Source organism: Scaptodrosophila lebanonensis, unplaced genomic scaffold (genome assembly GCF_003285725.1).
Source record: "Scaptodrosophila lebanonensis strain 11010-0011.00,11010-0021.00 unplaced genomic scaffold, SlebRS2 tig00001415-arrow-pilon, whole genome shotgun sequence".
In the NCBI taxonomy this organism is placed as follows: domain Eukaryota; kingdom Metazoa; phylum Arthropoda; class Insecta; order Diptera; family Drosophilidae; genus Scaptodrosophila; species Scaptodrosophila lebanonensis.
The window spans coordinates 9,243,161-9,263,217 of record NW_022060742.1 but is presented as its reverse complement, the minus strand read 5'-3'; the positions used below and the strand labels follow the sequence as shown (position 1 = coordinate 9,263,217).

Genomic DNA, 20,057 nt, shown 5'->3' with positions numbered 1-20,057 from the left:
ACTTTTACACATAATTATGTATTTATTTCAATAACTATCTTTCTAGTCTAGTCCCATTTAAGCAAATCTTAGATCATGTCCTATAATTCAATATATTTGTAGCTCATTTAAGAAACAAGGGATTTCTACAGGTTCGAGAACATAAAATTTTTAAAGAAACTGCTGAATACAACAAAAAATCAAGCACTAAAGAGATTCAACAGCCGTCAAGATAGAGGTGTGAATGTTTTAAGAGATGTACATGTAAGGTTATTGCGATATATGTATATAATTATTGTACAATACAATTTTCCCGTAATTGAAATTAAGGAACAGCTGCCAATAGAAATAGTAGCCTAAACATATTTGTCCTAAATATTTTTCTATACGCACTAGGTGTGATTATGAAAGTTGTAAGCATTGTTCTTATCTATAAGTATTACGTAACTGAAAAGCTACTAGCTTCACTACATCAGGGGGCACTAGACTTTCGGTTTCTTCCCGGACGGCAAGCAATCTGTAGAGTTGATTTGGCGTTTGGTCGCTCCACTATTGCCTGTTGCTGTCACCGATAATTGGCCACGTTTGCTGCCCATCACATCCTCCACTTGTCTCTTTAATTCTGACACCTGTGAGCTAAGCTCTGTAATAGTGCTGAGCGCCTCCTGCAGACGACGATCCTGAAGGCTGCGGGCACTCTCCAAGCTACGCACTTTAAGCATTATACTCTTCTGTCTTTGGCATTGCTTTTTGATGTGCTTAAACAGATAGTCTTGTTTTGGTGGTTGGTTGGCGTTGGCAGTCGGATTGGCGTTGGGCTGGGCGTTAGCCAGAAGGCGGGCTTGCTGTACAAAGGCAGCTGCCTTTTGGCTCATGCAGAGTACATTGCCACACAGAGGCATTTCTTTTGTCGCAGTGTTGCTGCTTGCCACGGAGGTTCTACGTTTAACGCCACTGAAGCTGATGTCCGCTAGAGCGCCACATACAACCACACGCGTGCCTGACGACTCTGACAATTTGGAACGATGCTCCATCTTGAAATTGACCGCAATTTTTTCATCGAAATGTTCAATGGCCATGGATGATATATCCCGCAGTTCTTGCAACACTTCGTGGGGGCGCAATTGCCGTGACGTTGTTGCCAGCAGTTTCAAAATGTTGCTTATCTCGTCCAGAACGCGACCGGGGATGAAACAGCAGATGTCCAAATCAATGAACTTGGAGTACGTCATGGTAAGCATTGAAATGCGTGTCTCAATGGAAGTCAGTATGTCCGAGTGTCGCGCCAGGCAGTGATTGCTGCAACTGTAATATGTACACTAAAATTCATTTTCTCTTTTTTCCACTCACCGTCGCTCTGACTCCCGACGAGGTAGCATACTCTTTATGCGTTTGAAGTGCTTGGCATGCTCCTGAATTATTTTGTTGAAGCCTGCGTTGAGCACACGCTGACCAATGTAGTTGAAGTGGCTACATACCTATTAATTTTTAGAAACATCCAGACACTGACTCAGGTCACTGGCATTATGAGATCGTAATCAGACAAGTCTTACCTCACGCTTTTTGGCTACCTCGTCATAACTCAATAGCTCGAATATATCCATGAGGACATTATCGGGCAGATCTAATAAATTCAACATGTATATATTTGAATTGAACTGATTGCACTGAAACGTTGAAAATATTGGATGCAACTTTATTGTTTTGTGACGCAGGTGAGCAAAATCTGTGGCCACTCTAATGCGTAGTGCTACCAATTCAAAAAAGTTAAGTGTTGTAAAATTTCTGGTCGTGGTCTAAATTTATAACAATATATTAATTTTGACTATTATTGTTTTTGAAATTAAATGTATTTTACTTTATCATTAATATTACATTTATTTTAATATATTACAAGTTAAAAATAATTAAATATATTATGTATTCATATTTCATATACCAATAACAATAATGTATGAATAAAGTGCAAATATTATAACGGCTTTTGACCAGTGCTGCTAATTTTATTATTTTTACGCCCATTTTACTCAGATCTACTACTAAGATAATGTTGGTTCTGATATTCCAAATTCTTCCTCATTTAAAACAGCTATTTTTACCCCAATAACAAGAAAGTATGCTGCATTTTCGATAGCTCCACAGATAATATAGAGATTAGATTAGATTCCACAATTATTCCAAAATTTTTTGTATATGCTATTATTTGTAACTGCTAAGAAAAGGAAGAAAAAAAAAATTGTACTAAGCAAACGTTTTCATTGATTTTAACGTAGACACTCGGCTGTGGTTTTTAGGGTTCGCAAGAATACCCAAAACCCTTATAATTAAATCAATTTTTAAATTCATATAGTTCTTTATGTACATATTTTATTTATTTTATGTCTATGAGTTTTAATACGACATCTAATTCAACTAGCTGCTTAATGTTCGAACAATCAAGTACTCTTGGTCTCTACATACATATTTTGTATTTATGAATGTCAAATATTGCTAATATTGTTGTTTGTTTTACTTTTGTTCATCGTCGATACTAGATAGTATAAACTTTTACTTCAAGGTTCACCGCTGCTTTTAATTTAAGTTTTACTCAAATGAAGCTCAATACGTACAATTGACGACATAAAATAAATATTTTTTGACGTTCCAGGGCAATTTTTTTCATACTAGATTCATATCTACCTAGAGTACTTTAATGATACTACGCTTTGACATATAGTACAAGCGATTTTCAATGTTTAAGCAACATATTTTTACCGTAACATGGTCTTGCAATGTAGTACTTGTATACTCACGTAATATAGATAATCGTGCTAAGCACAAACAATTAACATACAAGTACGCACGGGTATATTAAATCAATTGTAACGTATATTTTTGTAACGAGAATTACTTTTAACATGTGCTTAAATAAAAGGAAACTTGGAAAATGTAAAGACGGTTATTTTAAGCATGTATAAGAAAGCCAGCAGCGTCGTGATGCTGCCCATGCGCTTCCTCCTCCAGTATTGGCTTCTTTTTTGGGACATACGGATTGTGTTCTGGATCGGCGTTCAAGCTGAGTGATGAGAAAAAAATAAATAATGAGTGAAAATAAAAACAAATGGGCCATTTAAGGAAACTTACTGATAGAGACTGATGGCTTCCTCGCACTTGACATTGTACCACCAATCGCATGCAAATTCCTTTTGATTGAAAATTGTGCCATTTGTGCAGAGAAAGGATGCACCCTGGTGTCCTTCGCGGCCGTCGTGGCAGACATGATAGGCCTGGCAGCCGGTCTCGACATTGGCATACATGCCCGGCACTGCGGGCACATTGTGGCAGCTGAACTGTGTGTGGGGGACTTCGTGATAAATGGGATAATCCACGCCCGCCACACCAGGTATTTTATTTAAATCCTGTTTTTCCTCCTTCTTGGGCACTAAATGCCCTTCCGGTTGTGGTGGATGGAACAGATGCCCGAATGTCTGCAATTCGATGAGGACAGTGGAGACTAAAGTTTCAAATGACGCTGCGCAATTGCGCAACTAATCTCGCAGAGACAGACACTCTCGCGTCCACACATGTGGATGTGGTGCAGCGGAACCGGTTATCTGCACAGCCTCCAAACTGGCAGCAGTTTGGGTGCCGCTCATTATTAGCAAACAATTAAACGCCTGCCTGCCTGTCTGCCTGCCTGCCTGCCACTGTCTACGTTTTTTGTAGTTGTGCCTCAATTGCATGTTACAATTTTTGGGTCAAAAGTGAACGTCGACGTCGTTGTCGTTTTCGTTGTCGCTCGCTCGTGATGTCTCTGTGTAGCCGCGCATGCGCACAAAGCTCTGGAGCTGTGTGTTGATTGATTTCTCAGCATAATTACAGATTTCCATGCCTATGGCATCTATTTGATTTGATTTTGCGTGGCCGCAGCACATCTTACAGCTCTTGATGTAATAATTATCGCATCTAACTTACCTGCACTTCAATCGCTGCCGCTGCTCCAATCAGCAGCATCAACAGCCAGGCATAGCATATAGCGGCGTTCAGCTCAAACATCTTGTTTAAATAGTACAACAACTCAACGCCCAATTTGGAGAGGTCTTAAGATTTCCGTCGTGCTCTACGCCTACCAGCCAACAATTCAGGGAAGAGAACCGTCCACTTCGAGTTTGAAAATCGCACTGAGTTGCAGTTTTCCAAGCCCACGAGCTGCCACCACTTGAGGCAATCGACGCGTCGGTGCAGACCATCGTGTGAGCTTTCAAGGGTACCACTAACCGTTAGTTGATACCATGGTCGGTTTCAGTTTCGGGCCTGGTCTTTGGCTACGCTTTCATGTCGCGTGACGACGACGACGACGACGACGCCGACGATTTGGAGGCAACTTTCAATTGTTGGAAGCTGTTCTCCTAAGCTTTTTAACCAAATTTGGCAAATTGGTTTCGCCAGTATTGTGTTTCCAAGTATTTGAAATGTTAAACATAATGTTGATATATGGATCATACATGTGTTTCTTTGTTTTTCTTGCCCGTTCGTCAGCATGTCTGTGTCTCTATGTGTGTGTGTGTGTGTGTCTTCGATTGTGGGAAAGTGGTACAAGACGGTTTATTTTGTAAGATACAAATTGTTCACGCTTAAGTAGCTAAAATATTGTGCATGTACATTACACTAAAATTATACAAAGGCGCGTCCATTGCAATTCGCAATTCGGGGTTGGTCAGTGGGAAATGACAGCTGAGGAGTTGCATTGTTAGTGGATGGTCAGTCGACATGCAATTGCTGGGTAATGTGGTAAGCAAATGGCGAAATCACTGGGAATGCGATGGGATCACATGAGTTTTGGATAGGAGTGAAGGGATGTGAGATACCGCTTAGTGGGTTGGGAGCAATTATCGCGATGGGATCAATTCAGTTTAATTTGGATCAAAGGAATGGCAAATGAGTGGATTGATAGGATAGGGTTGCCACACTACTATGGAATATTTTCAGGGGTTCACTATGATAGCAAATTAGATATACCGAACATATGTGTTTGTTTGTGTTACAAATATACATAGTTATAATAAAGTTTCCAGAAACTTTAACATAGAGGCTAAAAGCGATAGCAAATTAGATATACCGGCCATATGTGTTTGTTTGTGTTACAAATATACATAGTTATAATAAAGTTTCCAGAAACTTTAAAACTAGGGACCGCTGCTTTTGTGCATATTTTCGCAAAACAAATTCCAGTGTTATCAGTGGATGCTTGGTTAGGAATAGAAGCGATTAAGGACTAGGGAATTTATGAAATAAAGTGCGACCTAAAATGGGCTTATAGCTCATCTAACTGCTTAGAATGTTAGAGAAAATGTTCACAAAAAATGTATTTGTATTTAACCAATGTATGTATGATGTAGGGTTAGTTTGGTTATTTTTTTCGACCATTTAACTAGTTTTTCACTTTTATTGCAAAAGTGTAGTGACTGGTCACATACTTAGCTGTCCAAAGCAAATATATCTTAACACTTTCGGATGCAATATATTCGCAGCTCTATAAGATAAAAAGGGAAGCCTGAAAATTGCATGCATCGAATATTGATCACAATTGGAAAACCAATAACTTGTGCCGGGGCATTGTCGATATTAACATTAAGAGGGAAGCCAGCGGAAGCAGATAAATAATATACATACTATATATTGTAAAAATTAAAAGCGGCTGGTATTAACAATAATTTAGTGTATGATTATGCTTCTCTTCAATAATCCCCAATTCAATTATTGCTCGATAGAACTTTGTCGCAGAAGCCTCTGAAAATTACCTAAATATATCAATCCTATTGGATGACAATAACGCCGGCGATAAAAATAATTTTCGTCTTAAAGTACTGTTCTTCTTTAAAACCTTTATAAAAATGCTCTGCTTTTAAGTGGCTTTCTTGCAATTGGCTTCAATTGCACACCATTTTGAAGAATAGTGGCGCGGAGAAGCTCTATAAAACTGGCTTAACTTTCGTTATTGGAGTCCTCGATTAGAAAAAATTGGTTAGTAAGAATGGTTTGTTTGTGGAGTGTGGCAGCCAGGGTTTTTGAACAGATTTGTGGGATTCTACGAATTATACTAAACTAAAGGCATAAGCATTTAAAACGTGCAACACTTCACATATGATAAGTATAAACAAGTCTTAATCAAACTAATACAATTTTTGCGCCGTGGATTGTAAATCGAATTTGTTGAACAATTGATCCAGTTCGCTGTAAAGCTGTAGAAAGGGAGGAGTTTGAGAAGAGTTTTAAATGGTTGTATATTGTATCTGTCTAAATCGCGAGCCATCAGCAACTTACATGCGTTGTTCCATAACTATCCACATAGGTCTGGCTGCCGCCGAGGGTTTTCTTGAATGGCAACAGTGGCGTGTGCAACAGATTCACATTCTGATAGGATTCGGCCTTTAATGAGCTAGTGGCATGGCTTTTGCCCACTGTGGGCGCCAGATCCAAGAAATTGGGCGCTGCATAGGGCGAAAGAGTCTCAGTAATACTTGTCAGTCGACTGTGATCCATCATACTAACTTTTTTTCGATTGCAGTTTCACTTGATTGAGCAGCGGATTGTGCAACTGCAATTGATTGTAGACAGGTAGCGCATGCTTGGGCGGCACCAAAACGTGCGGCCGACCCACAGCCTGCGGATACAGATAGGTTGTCTCCACAGTCGGCACTTGGCGGTAGTGGAAGCGACCCTCCCGGGCAGTGTAGCGTCCATCGGAGCTGAGCGCTATGTGGAACACCGTACGCATGGGCTTGTTATAGTATTGATAGACCTGATAGATGGGCTCGCAATATTAATAGATTATTAGTTAATGAGTCGTTTGGGTTACCTGGGGTGTGCGGGTCTCTGGCACAATGCCATCGGGCACGGATATGCCCTCCTTTTGCAATCGATTCAAAAAGAGGCGATCCGTTTGAAAGGCCGAGTCTGGTATTTTGCCACCCGCATGTGGCAAGACTTGTTCGCGATAAATTTGCCGTTTCTTCAAAAGTAGAGCGCATAGAAACAATTAATTAATTAATTTATGGCGCGTCGCAATTGTTATCGGTGGTAACGATCATTAATAAAAAATCACTTTACTTGGTTACTTTTCTACGCGGTAATAATTTTATGTTGGTAATAAATATTAAAGGAATAATAGAAAATCTAATCTTCAAATGTAAGTAACGGGTAGAATGAGGCGTGCTGACAAAACGAATCGATAAAGATATGTCCAATTGTCCGTCCGTTTGAACTTCACCAGCAAGGGGAACGAAATATACGCAGAGCAAGTTTATTAAAAACCATAAAGTATAGCCTATCATAGGGCCGATCGGTGGAAAAAATTGCTCTTTCTGGTGTTTTGTATATAAAAAAACTTAAATAAAAATGTATTTTTTTCTTCTTAGTTAAAATTATTATTATTAGTGTACTACTTGTATATCATATTTGATAACTGCCATAGAAGCATTTAAAACAACAACATTTATTCAACAAAGAAGGCTTCTTTATGAAAGCTGACTGGAAATTGCGAAAATATTTTTAAAAATTGGAAATACTTTCAGAAAAATAGAAATGTATGGTGGCCATGGTTACACTATTTGCATTTCTTCACAGCCCGACAGAAATGAAATCATCAATAACCATCAAGTAATTGAAACGACTACCACGTTGTAGCAAGGACAACAATTGTTAGAATACAAGTATATCTAGTCTTGAGACTGAATTCGATAGCGAAGTTGCCGCTTAGGTAGAAAAGTAAAGCATTTTCAAATAAAAACACAAGACAATTTCACAGAAGAGTAATAAAAAGATTTCAACAAAAGTCATGCTTTTGAATGACTGTGCAATTTTAGCTCGAGAAAAACTATTTCTGTGCTTCTGTGCAAAATAAATAAATATTTAAAAGTTGTCTTTCTAAATCCAATGTACTAGAAATCGCACAACACAAAGTTTGATTTTTCTAAATAGAACAAAATAGGTTTATAAAAATATGAAAGTAAGGCTGGCAAGTAAATTAATAAATAATAATTCCAAAAAAAGAACGTTTTTCAAAACGTTTCTAAATGCAAGTAAATGCATTTTTCTTAGTGTAGCCCGGAAAAGGGGGGTCACGGGCAGCTAGAATAATAGAAAACTGGCACCTTTTAATATTGAGCCATAATAGATGATTTTTCTAAATTTTAGAAAGGAAGGAAAAATAAGCAATTTTTTCAAATCTTTTCTAAAAGCTACGAAAATGCATTTTTCCTGGTATAGCGTGGAGCCAAAATAGCAAATTTTTTCGAAATTTAAGAAAGTAACTTAACATGGAATTTATGCTGTGATCCAAAAAAGTAAACTTTTCTTAAAAATAGAATATTTTTTAAAACGTAACTTAGACCTTAATTGTAAGCGATTGCTTAAATTCTAGAAAACATCCTTTGTGAGTGTAGTTGAATTACTTTAGCGAAAAAAACGGTTGGTACAGGATATGCCAGAGTAGGGATGGCATGTTTCTAACATTCTACATTATTTCTATTATTTCTATAATATTTTACAGCACACCTAATCAGATTTGAAGAACGCACCTTGTGATGCCGTTGTGCGGTGGATATGTCTTCAGCGGAGCTGAGAGCGACGATCAGACAGAGTGGCACGATTAGGTGTCGCATAAATGACGATGACATGGACATGGCCAATGCTTGATTCAGTTTGTTGCACTTTCAGGTGGTTTATATTCTTATTGGTATTCGTTTTAGCTTTTATTTTTATTTTTTTTATAGCACATTGGATGCTGCGGATCAGCTTACAACACTGTTGCACTGTTTTGAATTTCAATTTGAATTGGAGGCAAGAATTTCAGTTATTCGACAGCTGCGAAAGGTCAAGTTGATTACAAAGCACGATCGGCAACAACAATTGAGAGGCATTCACAAGTGTTGCTTAGCTCTTGGCAAATAAACGTTACCAATTCGATGGCAAACAAAAACAAATTTCAAACATTTTTCGAGTCGCGGGCGACGCGCGACCAGATTTTGCAACACACGATGACAAACTCCAAAGATTTGCGAATGTGGCGTTACAATATGGTCTCAAGTCTTCCGTTGGTTTGTTCAATTTTGTTCGCCTGCCAACAACAATAGGCGCGAGTGTATAGTTTTTTTGAATATGGGTTCGAGTATTGAAATATGTGCGCAACTTCGTTGTTCGCCCGTCGACAGTGGCCAACATAATGAATGCAAATGCATAAAGCCCGCTGATCTCTGTCTGTTGAGCCCTCTGTCGGATGAGTAGCGACACTGACTCCGACGCCGACGCCAGCGCCAGCGCCACCGATGATGAGACAACGCTCCGTCAACTCGCGATCGTCGTTTTTTGCAACACTGTTGTCTGTCACGTGGTGATCGCTTCGAACGGCAGCAAAACAGCCAGCACGATCTTACGGCCATAAAGCATAAATACTGTTTGCCAAAAAGCCATAGGCCATACACAGAGGAAAACATACATACGGCTTTACTATTTAATTGATTGTCTTATTTCCTTTGTTGTGCAATTTTTGTAAAAATCCATGATGTCCCGTTTAAAAATTGTACTTCATATTTTATGGAATTATGCGGATTGGTCTCACTGGAGCTGAAACAATCTGTTAATTAAGTAATTTATGTTAATAGGATTTGTTTATTGTCTAGGTTAAGACAAATTGCAAATAAAATGAATTTACAAAATATAAAAATATTTCATGGAATTGAAGTTCGTAGTTTTAATTAGCAAGTGAGATATTTATAGTTTAGTTTCGTTGTAGGGAAATGTTGCAGAATGCCTTCAGGAGAAATCGTAAGTATGATCAAAGTACAGTCTACAAGTGATACAAAGTGATTAATGGGACGTGAAGACATCAATGGCTTACTTTCATCTGTAACATCCAATCTATGAAGTGAAGAAACTTATGCTTGAAAATCGTCGCGACAGTATGCGTGAGATTGTTCCAGTCCTTGGCATTGTGGGACTGAAATGCGTGGCGGTTCCGAGTTAATATTCTCTAGATTTTGTGCTCTCCTGGCACCATTGAGTCCATCAAACATAAGGTCTCTTAGACTGTTATGGATGATAGGATCAATTGGTGGCTTATGTATGTTCGTAGGCTCTTATGGCGAATACTTGGAAAGCAATAATAAAGATATTAACTATATATTTCCATACAGTTATCAAATATGTTCACAGATCAGCAAATAAGGTAGATTTTTTCACTGTGTAGATAAACAACAACAGCAGGAGCTGGCACATCAGCTTTTGAAACTCTAAGTGTTTGTTATTGCTTTAAACTTAAACACAAGATTAGTTGATATTACTATTTATTTTTTACTTTAATGTCTTTAATTTTGTTTTGTTTTGGTGGCGGAAAGAAAAATCATTTTGGCCAAATTACCTAATTAATCATGTTGGACATAGACAGCGTCGTTTTATGCCGCAATTTCTTCCATCTGGTGTGCCTCATCATTGATTTTGACGGCTTGGACCCGTTGCTGCTTTTTAGGGCATTGCGCTGCTGCTCGAGTTGAAACTTTCAACCTTAGAGTTCATCTTGTTTTTTGCTGTAGTGTATTCCATACTTGTAATTACAATAGCTTCGGACATGGCAATTTTTTGTAGCAAACCTTTTGAAAGTGAACGGATTTGGTGGTGCTGTATTTTTAATGCCCTTGCGGAAGGGCATTGCGGCTTAGGTTGTTTATTTGACAATCCCTAGCGTCTTGAAGTGAAAAGCTCTAGGGTTTTTAAGTTTTTATTTATTCTCCCAAGTCATTGGAATGTGAAGGAAAGAAATTGTTTGTAATATAAAAAAAGATCGAGTGCCTAAAAAAGTAGAGAGGCATTAAGTTATAGCCACAATTGCAAAAAATGTGCCTGGTTATGAATGGGTATGAAAAGAAAGTCCGAAAGAAAGTTTTTGTACTCCTACTAATTGATTTTAATTGAAAAACCATTCCATAAACTACATCATTTTAATATAATCTTTAAATGTTTTTTAAATATAAGAAACTTGAATTAGTTGGACGGCAGTGGGCCAACTACAGTTGAAGTTTTGAAATAGAATGGATTGAAAAAAAGGGCTTTCTTTTTCCTACTCTGTACCCGAAGGGTGAGAAAGGTCAAAACGCCCAATGTATGTAACAGGCTGAACTCATATATGTAATCAACATGATAAGACAAGTCGATATGGGCACGTCCGTCTGTATGAACCCAGAGAACTTTTGAACCATTAAGGCTGCAGACGCCCACATAGCGTGTAGTCTTGATTTATCCATATGCAAGATTAAGTTTCTTACAAACCATATACAAATATATTTAAAAGCAGAATTGGAAGAATTGCATTAAATATGTAGTATGAACACCAAATGAAATAATTATTAGAAGCATTAAGCAGTACCATAATAAGTATTAGAGTGTATGTAATATTTCACTTGTTTTTTCACAGTTTCCAACCAGACCTTATGTTTTTCGATTTGTTTTGACTTTTGTGGTTGATTGCGCTTCAGTCGTCATTTCCTAAATGCTTTATTTTTATTGATTGTTTTTGTTATTATCATCATTTATGTTTCATTTCCACTTTAGTGAAGATCAAATTTTGCTCAATTTTGGTGTTGTTAGAAAAGTTATTATTGTAAAAGTTGTTGTGTAAGCGCGAGCCTTGAAATGCTTTTGAAAGCAAATTTAACATGGCAGTTAACTGGGCGAAGGCGGTACCCAAAAGTACGGGTTGTTTAGCTTCTTTGGAAATAACTAAATAACTCTTTTCAAATTATGCATTACTTAGATGCATAAAGTAAAGGTTGGAATTGCCTTTTCTTATGTAGAATTATTTCAATTGAGATGCCTGATTAGTTTACGTATTAATTTTAATTGTGAAACTACAGCCCAACATGATAAAAAGGTGAAATAAATTAACGCAAAGAAAGAAAGATTTCATATGCTGTTTTCTTCGATGATAATAGCATCGTGATTTATAGATTGATGACAGGCTTACAAATAAATAAAAAACTGCTTAGACAATTGAAAGCTAATGATATGTACAATCCACCGATGTCGTGGTGTAGTAACCTGTTTGTTTCCTCACTGCAACTCCATTGTTACTTGTGCAAAAAGTATTTTAAGATTCAAAAGCTTGATCCGAACGTATTATGCACACTCTGTTCAGTGATAGACGCTCATTGTGAAATCAATTGGGAATATTTTCATGCACACATATGTATGTATATAGTATCAGACGACAACTTTCAAACTGGTTGATTTATTTCCATATCTATGTCTAGGCTTTAAATGGCTGTACAAGCCGAGAAGTATTAGCAATAAACTCAATTTACTCTAAGAAAGTAAAGTTTTTTATTTTGATAAACAGTTTTTCCTTCCGGCTGATAATATAAGAGTATATAGAAATCATAAGATTTATGGACAATTTGAAATTCTTTGTAGATTAGTGCTGTGGAGTTCGCGTTGCATTTCAAACAAATTATAAATTATTTATTAAATTATTTGGCCTAAAAGTTTTTCTGTGGAGCTGGCTTCTTTCAAAATAAATTATAACATGAAATCACATTAAGATGGCTTTTATAATATTTATAGGAAACTAATATTATTATATGATGAATCCAAATAGTATTTAAATACTACAATCCTCTTCGACGTTTATTGAGATTTCTTTTTAAATAATTTTTTTTTAATGGATGGATGGAGCTTTATGGTAAAGATCCATGTAAAGGCATCGTCCAGAATAAAATTTAAATTTTCTAACCATGTTTTCCTTTTACCGAGAAGTTATTGACTAACTATTTATCAGACAAACGAACTAATTTTTACATCTTACTTACACCCCTCTCTATCCAATAAAATATACTATAGTACTCCAATTTATTGATTTTAAACGGGAATTCAATGTCTCTTCCATTCAGATAGTGATGAAAGCTTTGAGTTCCAATTCAATTTGCAGAAATATCGATAAGTTGGCAAAATCGTTGCAGATTTTACAGGATGGCTTGATAACAACCTGACTTTCAAGATCATGCCGAATCGTTGGCTACTGAATTACTGTTTCAGAATTTATGAAGAAGTTATTTGAAATCTGCCAAGACAGCCCATCCAGCGAACTATATACACCAATGATCGTTAAAGTGAGGGGAAATTGGAAACAGCAGGAGGCAACCATTCGAACCTGTAATCATATTTAATCATTAATCATGCCATATAACTGTCTATCGAATTAAATAGCTCATTTGTTCATTTTATTTCATAACACGCCCGCTATGTACAATAACTAATTCATATGTTTCTAATAAGTGGTCGACTGCGTACTCCCTCGCCTTTTTAATTTTCATTCACAATTCAATATTCAAAATTCGTAGCACAGCGCCATTATGGTGTTTCTATTCATAAATGTGTTTCAGCAGCTCGAAAACTATTCCCACGCTGCTGTAGTTGCAAAAACGAAAAATATGATTGGCTGCAAGCAGAAGAGCACTTAAAATTCCGAATGCATTTTAATTTTTTTGGTTTATTTTTTTCGCGTCTTGTTAATGACAGGCAACTGAACATGGAGTGCGATGTCGGGTCGGGTATGATCATGGACGTAGCGAAGAGGGTAGATGCGCGCTGTTGTCCCTCCCCAACAACTCTTCTAAGTGCAACCAGAACTTAGTTAGTATGTATGTATGCACCTTTATATGTTTTGCAGTTGCGTAAATTCAACAAATATCTTAGCCTTAGAGCTTTTAATCTACTAATAAATATACATAAGTATGTATGGAAATATAAATTCAACAATGTTATTATTTAATTTTTCAGAAGTTTCACAATTTAGTTCGGCGGTCACAATATTTTAATTTATCAGAGATTTTACAATTTAATTCCTCAATATTATGATTTAATTTTTCAGAAATTTCACTATTTATTTCTTGATTTGCCAGCGCTTAGGTACTTGGTATGAGAATCGCAGAGGAGGGCGCCCACAATATTTTTATTTAATTTACCAGAAATAATGCAGTTTAATTCCAAAACACTATTATTTAATTTTTTAGAAACTTCACAATTTAATTCTCGATTTGCCAGCGCTTAGGTACTTGGTATGAGAATCGCAGAGGAGGGCGCCCACAATATTTTTATTTAATTTACCAGAAATTTTACAATTTAATTTCACAACACTAATATTTAATTTTTTAGAAACTTCACAATTTAATTCTTGATTTGCCAGCGCTTAGGTACTTGGTATGAGAATCGCAGAGGAGGGCGCCCACAATATTTTTTTAATTTACCAGAAATTTCATATTTTAATTTGAAAATATTAAAATTCAATTTTTCAGAAATTTACATACATACACACAATATACATATGTATGTAAATAGTACGTGTATGGTTACAGTATGTATGCCCTAGCTTTCGGAACATACCAAAGTAATTTTCTATTGACAGTACCTTAAGAAACTTTAGACAGCGTCGGACGAGGAATATAATCTTTAAAATAAACTTATAATTGTAAGCCCATCAATGTCGAGTAAGACCTGCTACTATATTTATAAACCACTCATCGCAAATCATCAATGAATATAAAGAGGTAATGCTGTGTCAAGATAGGTTAGAAGTCTCCTGTACCTATACTTGTATTGTCTGAAGATGCAAAAAACTTCACCCCCTTGAAAGAGATCTCGGCTCCGCCCATGGGTACGTTGGTCATAAAGCATAAAACGCAAATCGATTTGTGCGTGTCAAATATGTAACAAAATGTCTGAGCACTCGTAGTTATTTGTATTTATGTAAAACAATTGCGTAGCTCGTCTGTTAGTGAAAGTTAAAAGCTAGATAGTTGGGGCTTGGGCGGCGATAAGAACGTACGACGATGGCCATTCAAATGCCAGACACAATGCCGATTCGAGTCGGGTCGAGTCGAGTTGAATTGAATAGCGTGGAGTTGTAGGCTTTGTTCGTTACGCAATGGTTAAACATTACAAACTACAAGTCGACCACAAATGTTGGAAGACTTCTTTGAGAAATTTTGTGTGCGCTTGTGTGTCTTACAAACCAACCTTGACTCAATCAAATGGAAACAAGATGTTGTGGCAAGCAGGCAGCAGCATCCATTGAGAAGACTAGACTGCCAGCGAGATTAATTATTTTAAATCGTCGTCGACCTTGGGCACAACTTCAAAAACAACAACAAAACCAACAACAAGCAGTAGGCAAAAGCAACTTGGCAGCTGAATTAGTTTTTCTGTTTATTTTTGGCGCAAGTACTTGTAAATCGCAGCAAACTTAAACGTTGTTAGTAAAATGTAGTTGACCACAAGCCTCAAGTTAGGCCTCAAGTTGTGGCTGGGATTGCGTTTGTCGTACGCTAATTGGCTCTGAGATTCCTGTGGGTGCACCTTGAACCCATTTACAGTTAGTTGCCGTTGCCGTTGCCGTTGCCGTCGCCGTCGACACGTCGCGTCTGCTTTCAAAAAGTGCATCGAAAAGTTCAGTTCGTGAACTCAAGGATTTGTTTGAGTCGACAATGCCCAGCAGCATGTGACCAAAGACATTCTCACGATTGTACAAAGCCTTTCCTTTTTAAATACTCTTTTAAATCAAGGAATTTCAACTTGGTTTATAATCATGTTAATAACCAAGCCCTCACGAAAACTGGCACTTAATCCAAGTTGACTTATGAGGTTTCTTTTAGATCTTATTGATTTCTTATCCCCTTTCTGAAATAGACGAATTCCTGTTAATATGTTTTATGAAACATCTAAACACTTACCTTGCTGTGAAAACATTCTGTAGCTTTCTACAGATTAAATGATTCGATTGATCGAAGAAAGGGTTTCAATATTTCTTATCATATGCTTTCTGTCATTCAAATTGTAAGACCTAATTCAATATTTAAGCTTAAATATGAAAAATGATAAAACGTGAAAGTTTTTAAGTAATTAGTTTCGGACTTAAAAACGATACCAAAACACATTTCATAATTTAAAATATAAATGTTTGTTGAAACGTATGTTTACATAGTAAGAGAGGTTCTGTGGAAATCTGTCCCGAAAAATTAAGTCTCTACTCTTTTAGGCGGTATTAGTTTAGATCAATCTTGATACATATTGTCATTGAGCACAAATGGGACCTCCTTAAGAAAATTCCATTAAAATTAGTTTCTGTCAGAACCTTTGAAACCAATCCGACTAGGATCATATTTATTGCCTGTACCCACCCAAAGGGTGAAAGGCTATACTAGTTTATATTTGTCTGCTAGATTCTCCCCAACAAATTTTTAATAATTCTTAAATTTTTTGCTTTTATAATTAAATTATTTGTATATATAGTTAGTTATTATTTAGTCTAGTTTTAGTATCCGTTTAGAATCGAAATATTCTTATAGTTATATGGCTATATTTACATAAATAAATATGCTGATTATTGAAATAAACAATGATGCTTTTTATTTCTATTTGTTAGATATATATTTTTTAAATAGATAGAAAGCTATTTGCTTTCATTTCATTTAAGGGAGATGACAAGTTTTTCGAGAGCATGTTAAGTTCGGATATTCAAAGATAGCGTTCCTTTCTTTTTTTGTTGTTGTTTGTGTCCCAGCTTGTATGTACTAGCTCGTCACAACCGCTGTCATGAAATGACAAGGCAGTACCTCGACACAAGTATTGAGCGAGTATTGACAGAGTGGTCTGGCCTGATCTCAATTGTAACAAGTGTGGCGGCGATGGGTTAAGTGGCGGGCGCATCATTGCCAGCAGCGATTGTGAATGAGACTGGGATTGCGACTCTGACTGCGACTGCGACTGCGATTGCGGTTGCCTAATTGGCCCAGAGCTCAAAGGCAAGTTCAATTGGTTGTAATGCAAACTCATTTGGTGCTTTGATTGAATTTGCAATCAAACATTTTGCGGGTTTTGTATTGTGTTCGTGCTCGTGTTTGTGTTTGTTTGTGTGTGGCTGACTACTTAAGTACGCCCATGAACGAAAATGAAAACGAAAACGAAAATGAAATCGAAATTGCTGCCGCACTTATTGCAAATCAATTTGAAAATCAATACAAACTCGTTCCACCTAAACTTTGCATTCGTTTGTGCGTGCAATTGTCTGCGTGTGCACTTAATGCCAATTATGGCACGATCTCAGCCTATTGGTATACATATTTTCAATATGTTTTGCATTACTCCGAAAAATGACACGAGCTTGCCCCGGGCCCCCTTTTTTGTTTTCTGATTCATTTCTGACAGACATTGACAGCTTTAGGGCATTTATCATGTATGTTAAAGCTTCAACACGGGAAAGTTCAAGGGGCTGCCGTTCAGTTTTTGATTAATGGGTATGTAATGCCTCCAGTGATCGAGCAACATGGCCCCCGGCCAGCTGACATGAACAGCCACAGACACAATATAGTATTGGCCGTGCTAATAAAGCGTAGCCATCATACCTCTGATGAATAGGTGAAGTCACTTTCTTAGAAAAATACCTATATTTCAACGCCCTTTAAGGCAGAGGGCAGCTATTTAATATATGATATATAAGTAGTATTATTACAGTTATACATTAAATATTACATTTTACATTCAACTGTTAACCCCTGTTAACCCATACTATTTCAGTACCAGCTGTACCACAAAAGTCGTTACAAATATGCTTGATAATGACTTAACATTTTATTCAAGTTCGACTTCGATCTTATTCCCTCAGCATAATATGACTTTTTGAGTTGCTTTTGTTCAGATTAAGTAGAATTCTTTATACGCCGTTGTCTCGTGATCCTTTCATCTAACAGTGCATGATGATCATTTTGTTTATCTTCTTACGTTTGTAATAAGTCATGCAAGTACGTTATAATTGTTATTTTATTACGCTTAACTGCTTGTTTAAAGAATCTGGTTGGTCGGATGGAGAGACGAACAAAAAGCTTACATTAGACTTGTGTGGCATAGTGAAAACGGAAAGCCATTGAAACTTTAAACAGCCTACGAGGCTTATCTACTTACTTATTAAATAACCGTTTGTTCACATTACCTTTGGAAATGCCTCTTAACACATGGTTTCAGTTTGGTTGTTGGTCTTCTTATTTTTCTACAGATTTGACTCCATCCAGATGCTTCATCATCTTTATCATCTTTGTCCCACTCTTCAAGATATTTATTATACCGCTTTGCCGGCGAAAGTGACTGGCTAGGGCGCGCATTTCAAGAGTCGTCATCTTCATCGTCATGGTAATACTGTCCTCTGAAATTAGGCATGACAGAGACTTTATGCTTCTGGCAACAGACTATGCAACTATCCTATCTTTAAGATCAACTGATTACGCGTATCCTGTTTATCCAGGTCTCCACCAGATGTTAAGTTCAAAGGCCTTGATAGTTTGGGGTTTTAAAACTGTATTTTGTTTTCACCCTTTCTAAACAATCCTATACGATAACTTCGTTTGTTTGCTGAGATAAAAACCAATTGAAATAAATTTTAGTATTCGGCAGGGATCACTAATGGGAATATTGGGCAGCATTTGGGTGCTTAGAAATGCTATTCTTAATAACGAAAAACATGGCGATAGATGTCACTATGGGATAAATCATTTTAATATACAGATGTCAGGAGTTTCTAATAACACTATAACACAATAAAACACAGTAAAAATGATAACATTGCACCCCTGGTCACAGACATCAGTGATCGGCTCGACCATTGGAAGTCGTAGTATACTTATGACACCCACATCTTCAACATTCTTTCGGCGAAGCCCGGTTGATAAGGGCGCACAACATAGATTTCTGACACGCAGCAGCTACGAAGGGTCCTGGAATAAAAAGGTGCACACGATGGATGGCTTTGGAACCTATCGGTTTCCAGATGGCAGCGAATATCGGGGCTATTTCCATCGCGGCAAGTTCCATGGTTATGGGCAACTGAAACTTGCAGCACCCTATAGATTCTCGATAAAGGGTGAGTTTGTTGAGGGCAAGCTGAAAAATGTTGCGGATATGTGGTTCGAAGATGGTTTGCACTTGGACGGCACCTTCGAGAACGGGTATCTTAACTGTAAAGACTGGAAATATCTGTCTGACTACGATCGACGCTTTCACGGGGAATTGAGTTATGGGCAGCAGCCGGTAGGACCCACATCTTATTTTACCGGAAAGTCAACATCACGACATCTCAAGAACGGCACCTACGATGCAGAAGAGGGCATCTTTCATCCAAAAACGGGCTATATTACTAATCGCGTTCCGCCATTTACCAGAAACTTTTACGTGACCTGCCACGAAGATAGGGATTGGATTACACGTCATTGTCGAAGAGGAGTCAGCGCTTCGGAGAATGCTAAGGAACCATTGCCAAGATTCTGCCGTCAGATTATCAGTAATAATTTGGATGATGAAAAAAGAATGATGGGGAAAAAGTCTGTTTGTTTGCCTGCAAAGGGATTCATTAATCGCAAGCAGTACTTTCATAAGATCTGTGACGAACTTAACGACGAAGATGCCCCCAAATCAGTGGAAGAGTCCATGGAAAGGTCAATTGGTGTCGACAGCAGCTGTGATATTCAGAGCATTACGGAGCAATCGTTCAAGGAGGGAAGGCAAAATTTTGGACGCATTGTCAGGCGTGTGGGACCCCAAGACATCAATGTACGTGTGGTACAAAGCAATCTAACACTCGGTTTCACCAGCTTCCTGTATCCCAAAAGCTCGGCTTTCGATTTGTAGCTTCCAACAAAAGCCTTCCTAGCAGTGCAAAACATAATTCATCTACACATGTACTTATATACTTGTGCTTTAATAAAATTATGCCCACTTATCAATTCAGTCAAATATTGTTTGACTTAGTGTCAAAACAATGATTGAATTATAAGAAATACGATTCACTGAAACATGTTGTATGTTTTATTAACTCGACAATAATCAGGCCGTAGATATTACTCAAAATATATTCGAGCCATAGAGCTATATGAGCGACAAAGAAGCAGTCACATTTACCCACATTTTTCGGCACATTCCCGATTGTGTGATGGCCTGTCACGCCTGCGCATGAATTTGTGTTTGTTTTACAATTTCATTCACGATTTTAAATTCTCTTCCTTCCTCTA

General features: G+C 37.3%; 4 protein-coding genes across 4 annotated transcripts; 1 reads left to right on the top strand and 3 right to left on the bottom strand.

The window, feature by feature from the left end:
- Positions 1 to 22: 22 nt before the first annotated feature.
- On the bottom strand, positions 23 to 1,672 carry LOC115633019 (F-box only protein 28). Its single transcript, XM_030530343.1, has 3 exons — positions 1,533 to 1,672; positions 1,330 to 1,457; positions 23 to 1,278 (listed from the first exon to the last, which is right to left on the bottom strand). Exons 1-3 carry the CDS (start codon positions 1,617 to 1,619, stop codon positions 462 to 464), a joined length of 1,032 nt encoding a protein of 343 aa, XP_030386203.1. The 5' UTR covers positions 1,620 to 1,672; the 3' UTR covers positions 23 to 461.
- Positions 1,673 to 2,888: 1,216 nt separating this feature from the next.
- Positions 2,889 to 4,014, bottom strand: LOC115632772. The gene is made up of 3 exons (XM_030530020.1): positions 3,934 to 4,014; positions 3,103 to 3,446; positions 2,889 to 3,034 (listed from the first exon to the last, which is right to left on the bottom strand). The coding sequence occupies exons 1-3, from the start codon at positions 4,012 to 4,014 to the stop codon at positions 2,923 to 2,925; spliced, it is 537 nt and encodes a 178-aa protein (XP_030385880.1). The 3' UTR covers positions 2,889 to 2,922.
- A 2,117-nt stretch (positions 4,015 to 6,131) lies between these two features.
- LOC115632771 lies at positions 6,132 to 8,642 on the bottom strand. Its single transcript, XM_030530019.1, has 5 exons — positions 8,538 to 8,642; positions 6,818 to 6,970; positions 6,511 to 6,760; positions 6,283 to 6,449; positions 6,132 to 6,200 (listed from the first exon to the last, which is right to left on the bottom strand). Exons 1-5 carry the CDS (start codon positions 8,640 to 8,642, stop codon positions 6,132 to 6,134), a joined length of 744 nt encoding a protein of 247 aa, XP_030385879.1.
- A 9,964-nt stretch (positions 8,643 to 18,606) lies between these two features.
- LOC115632770 lies at positions 18,607 to 19,677 on the top strand. The gene has a single exon (XM_030530018.1). It carries the CDS (start codon positions 18,607 to 18,609, stop codon positions 19,675 to 19,677), a length of 1,071 nt encoding a protein of 356 aa, XP_030385878.1.
- Positions 19,678 to 20,057: the final 380 nt, after the last annotated feature.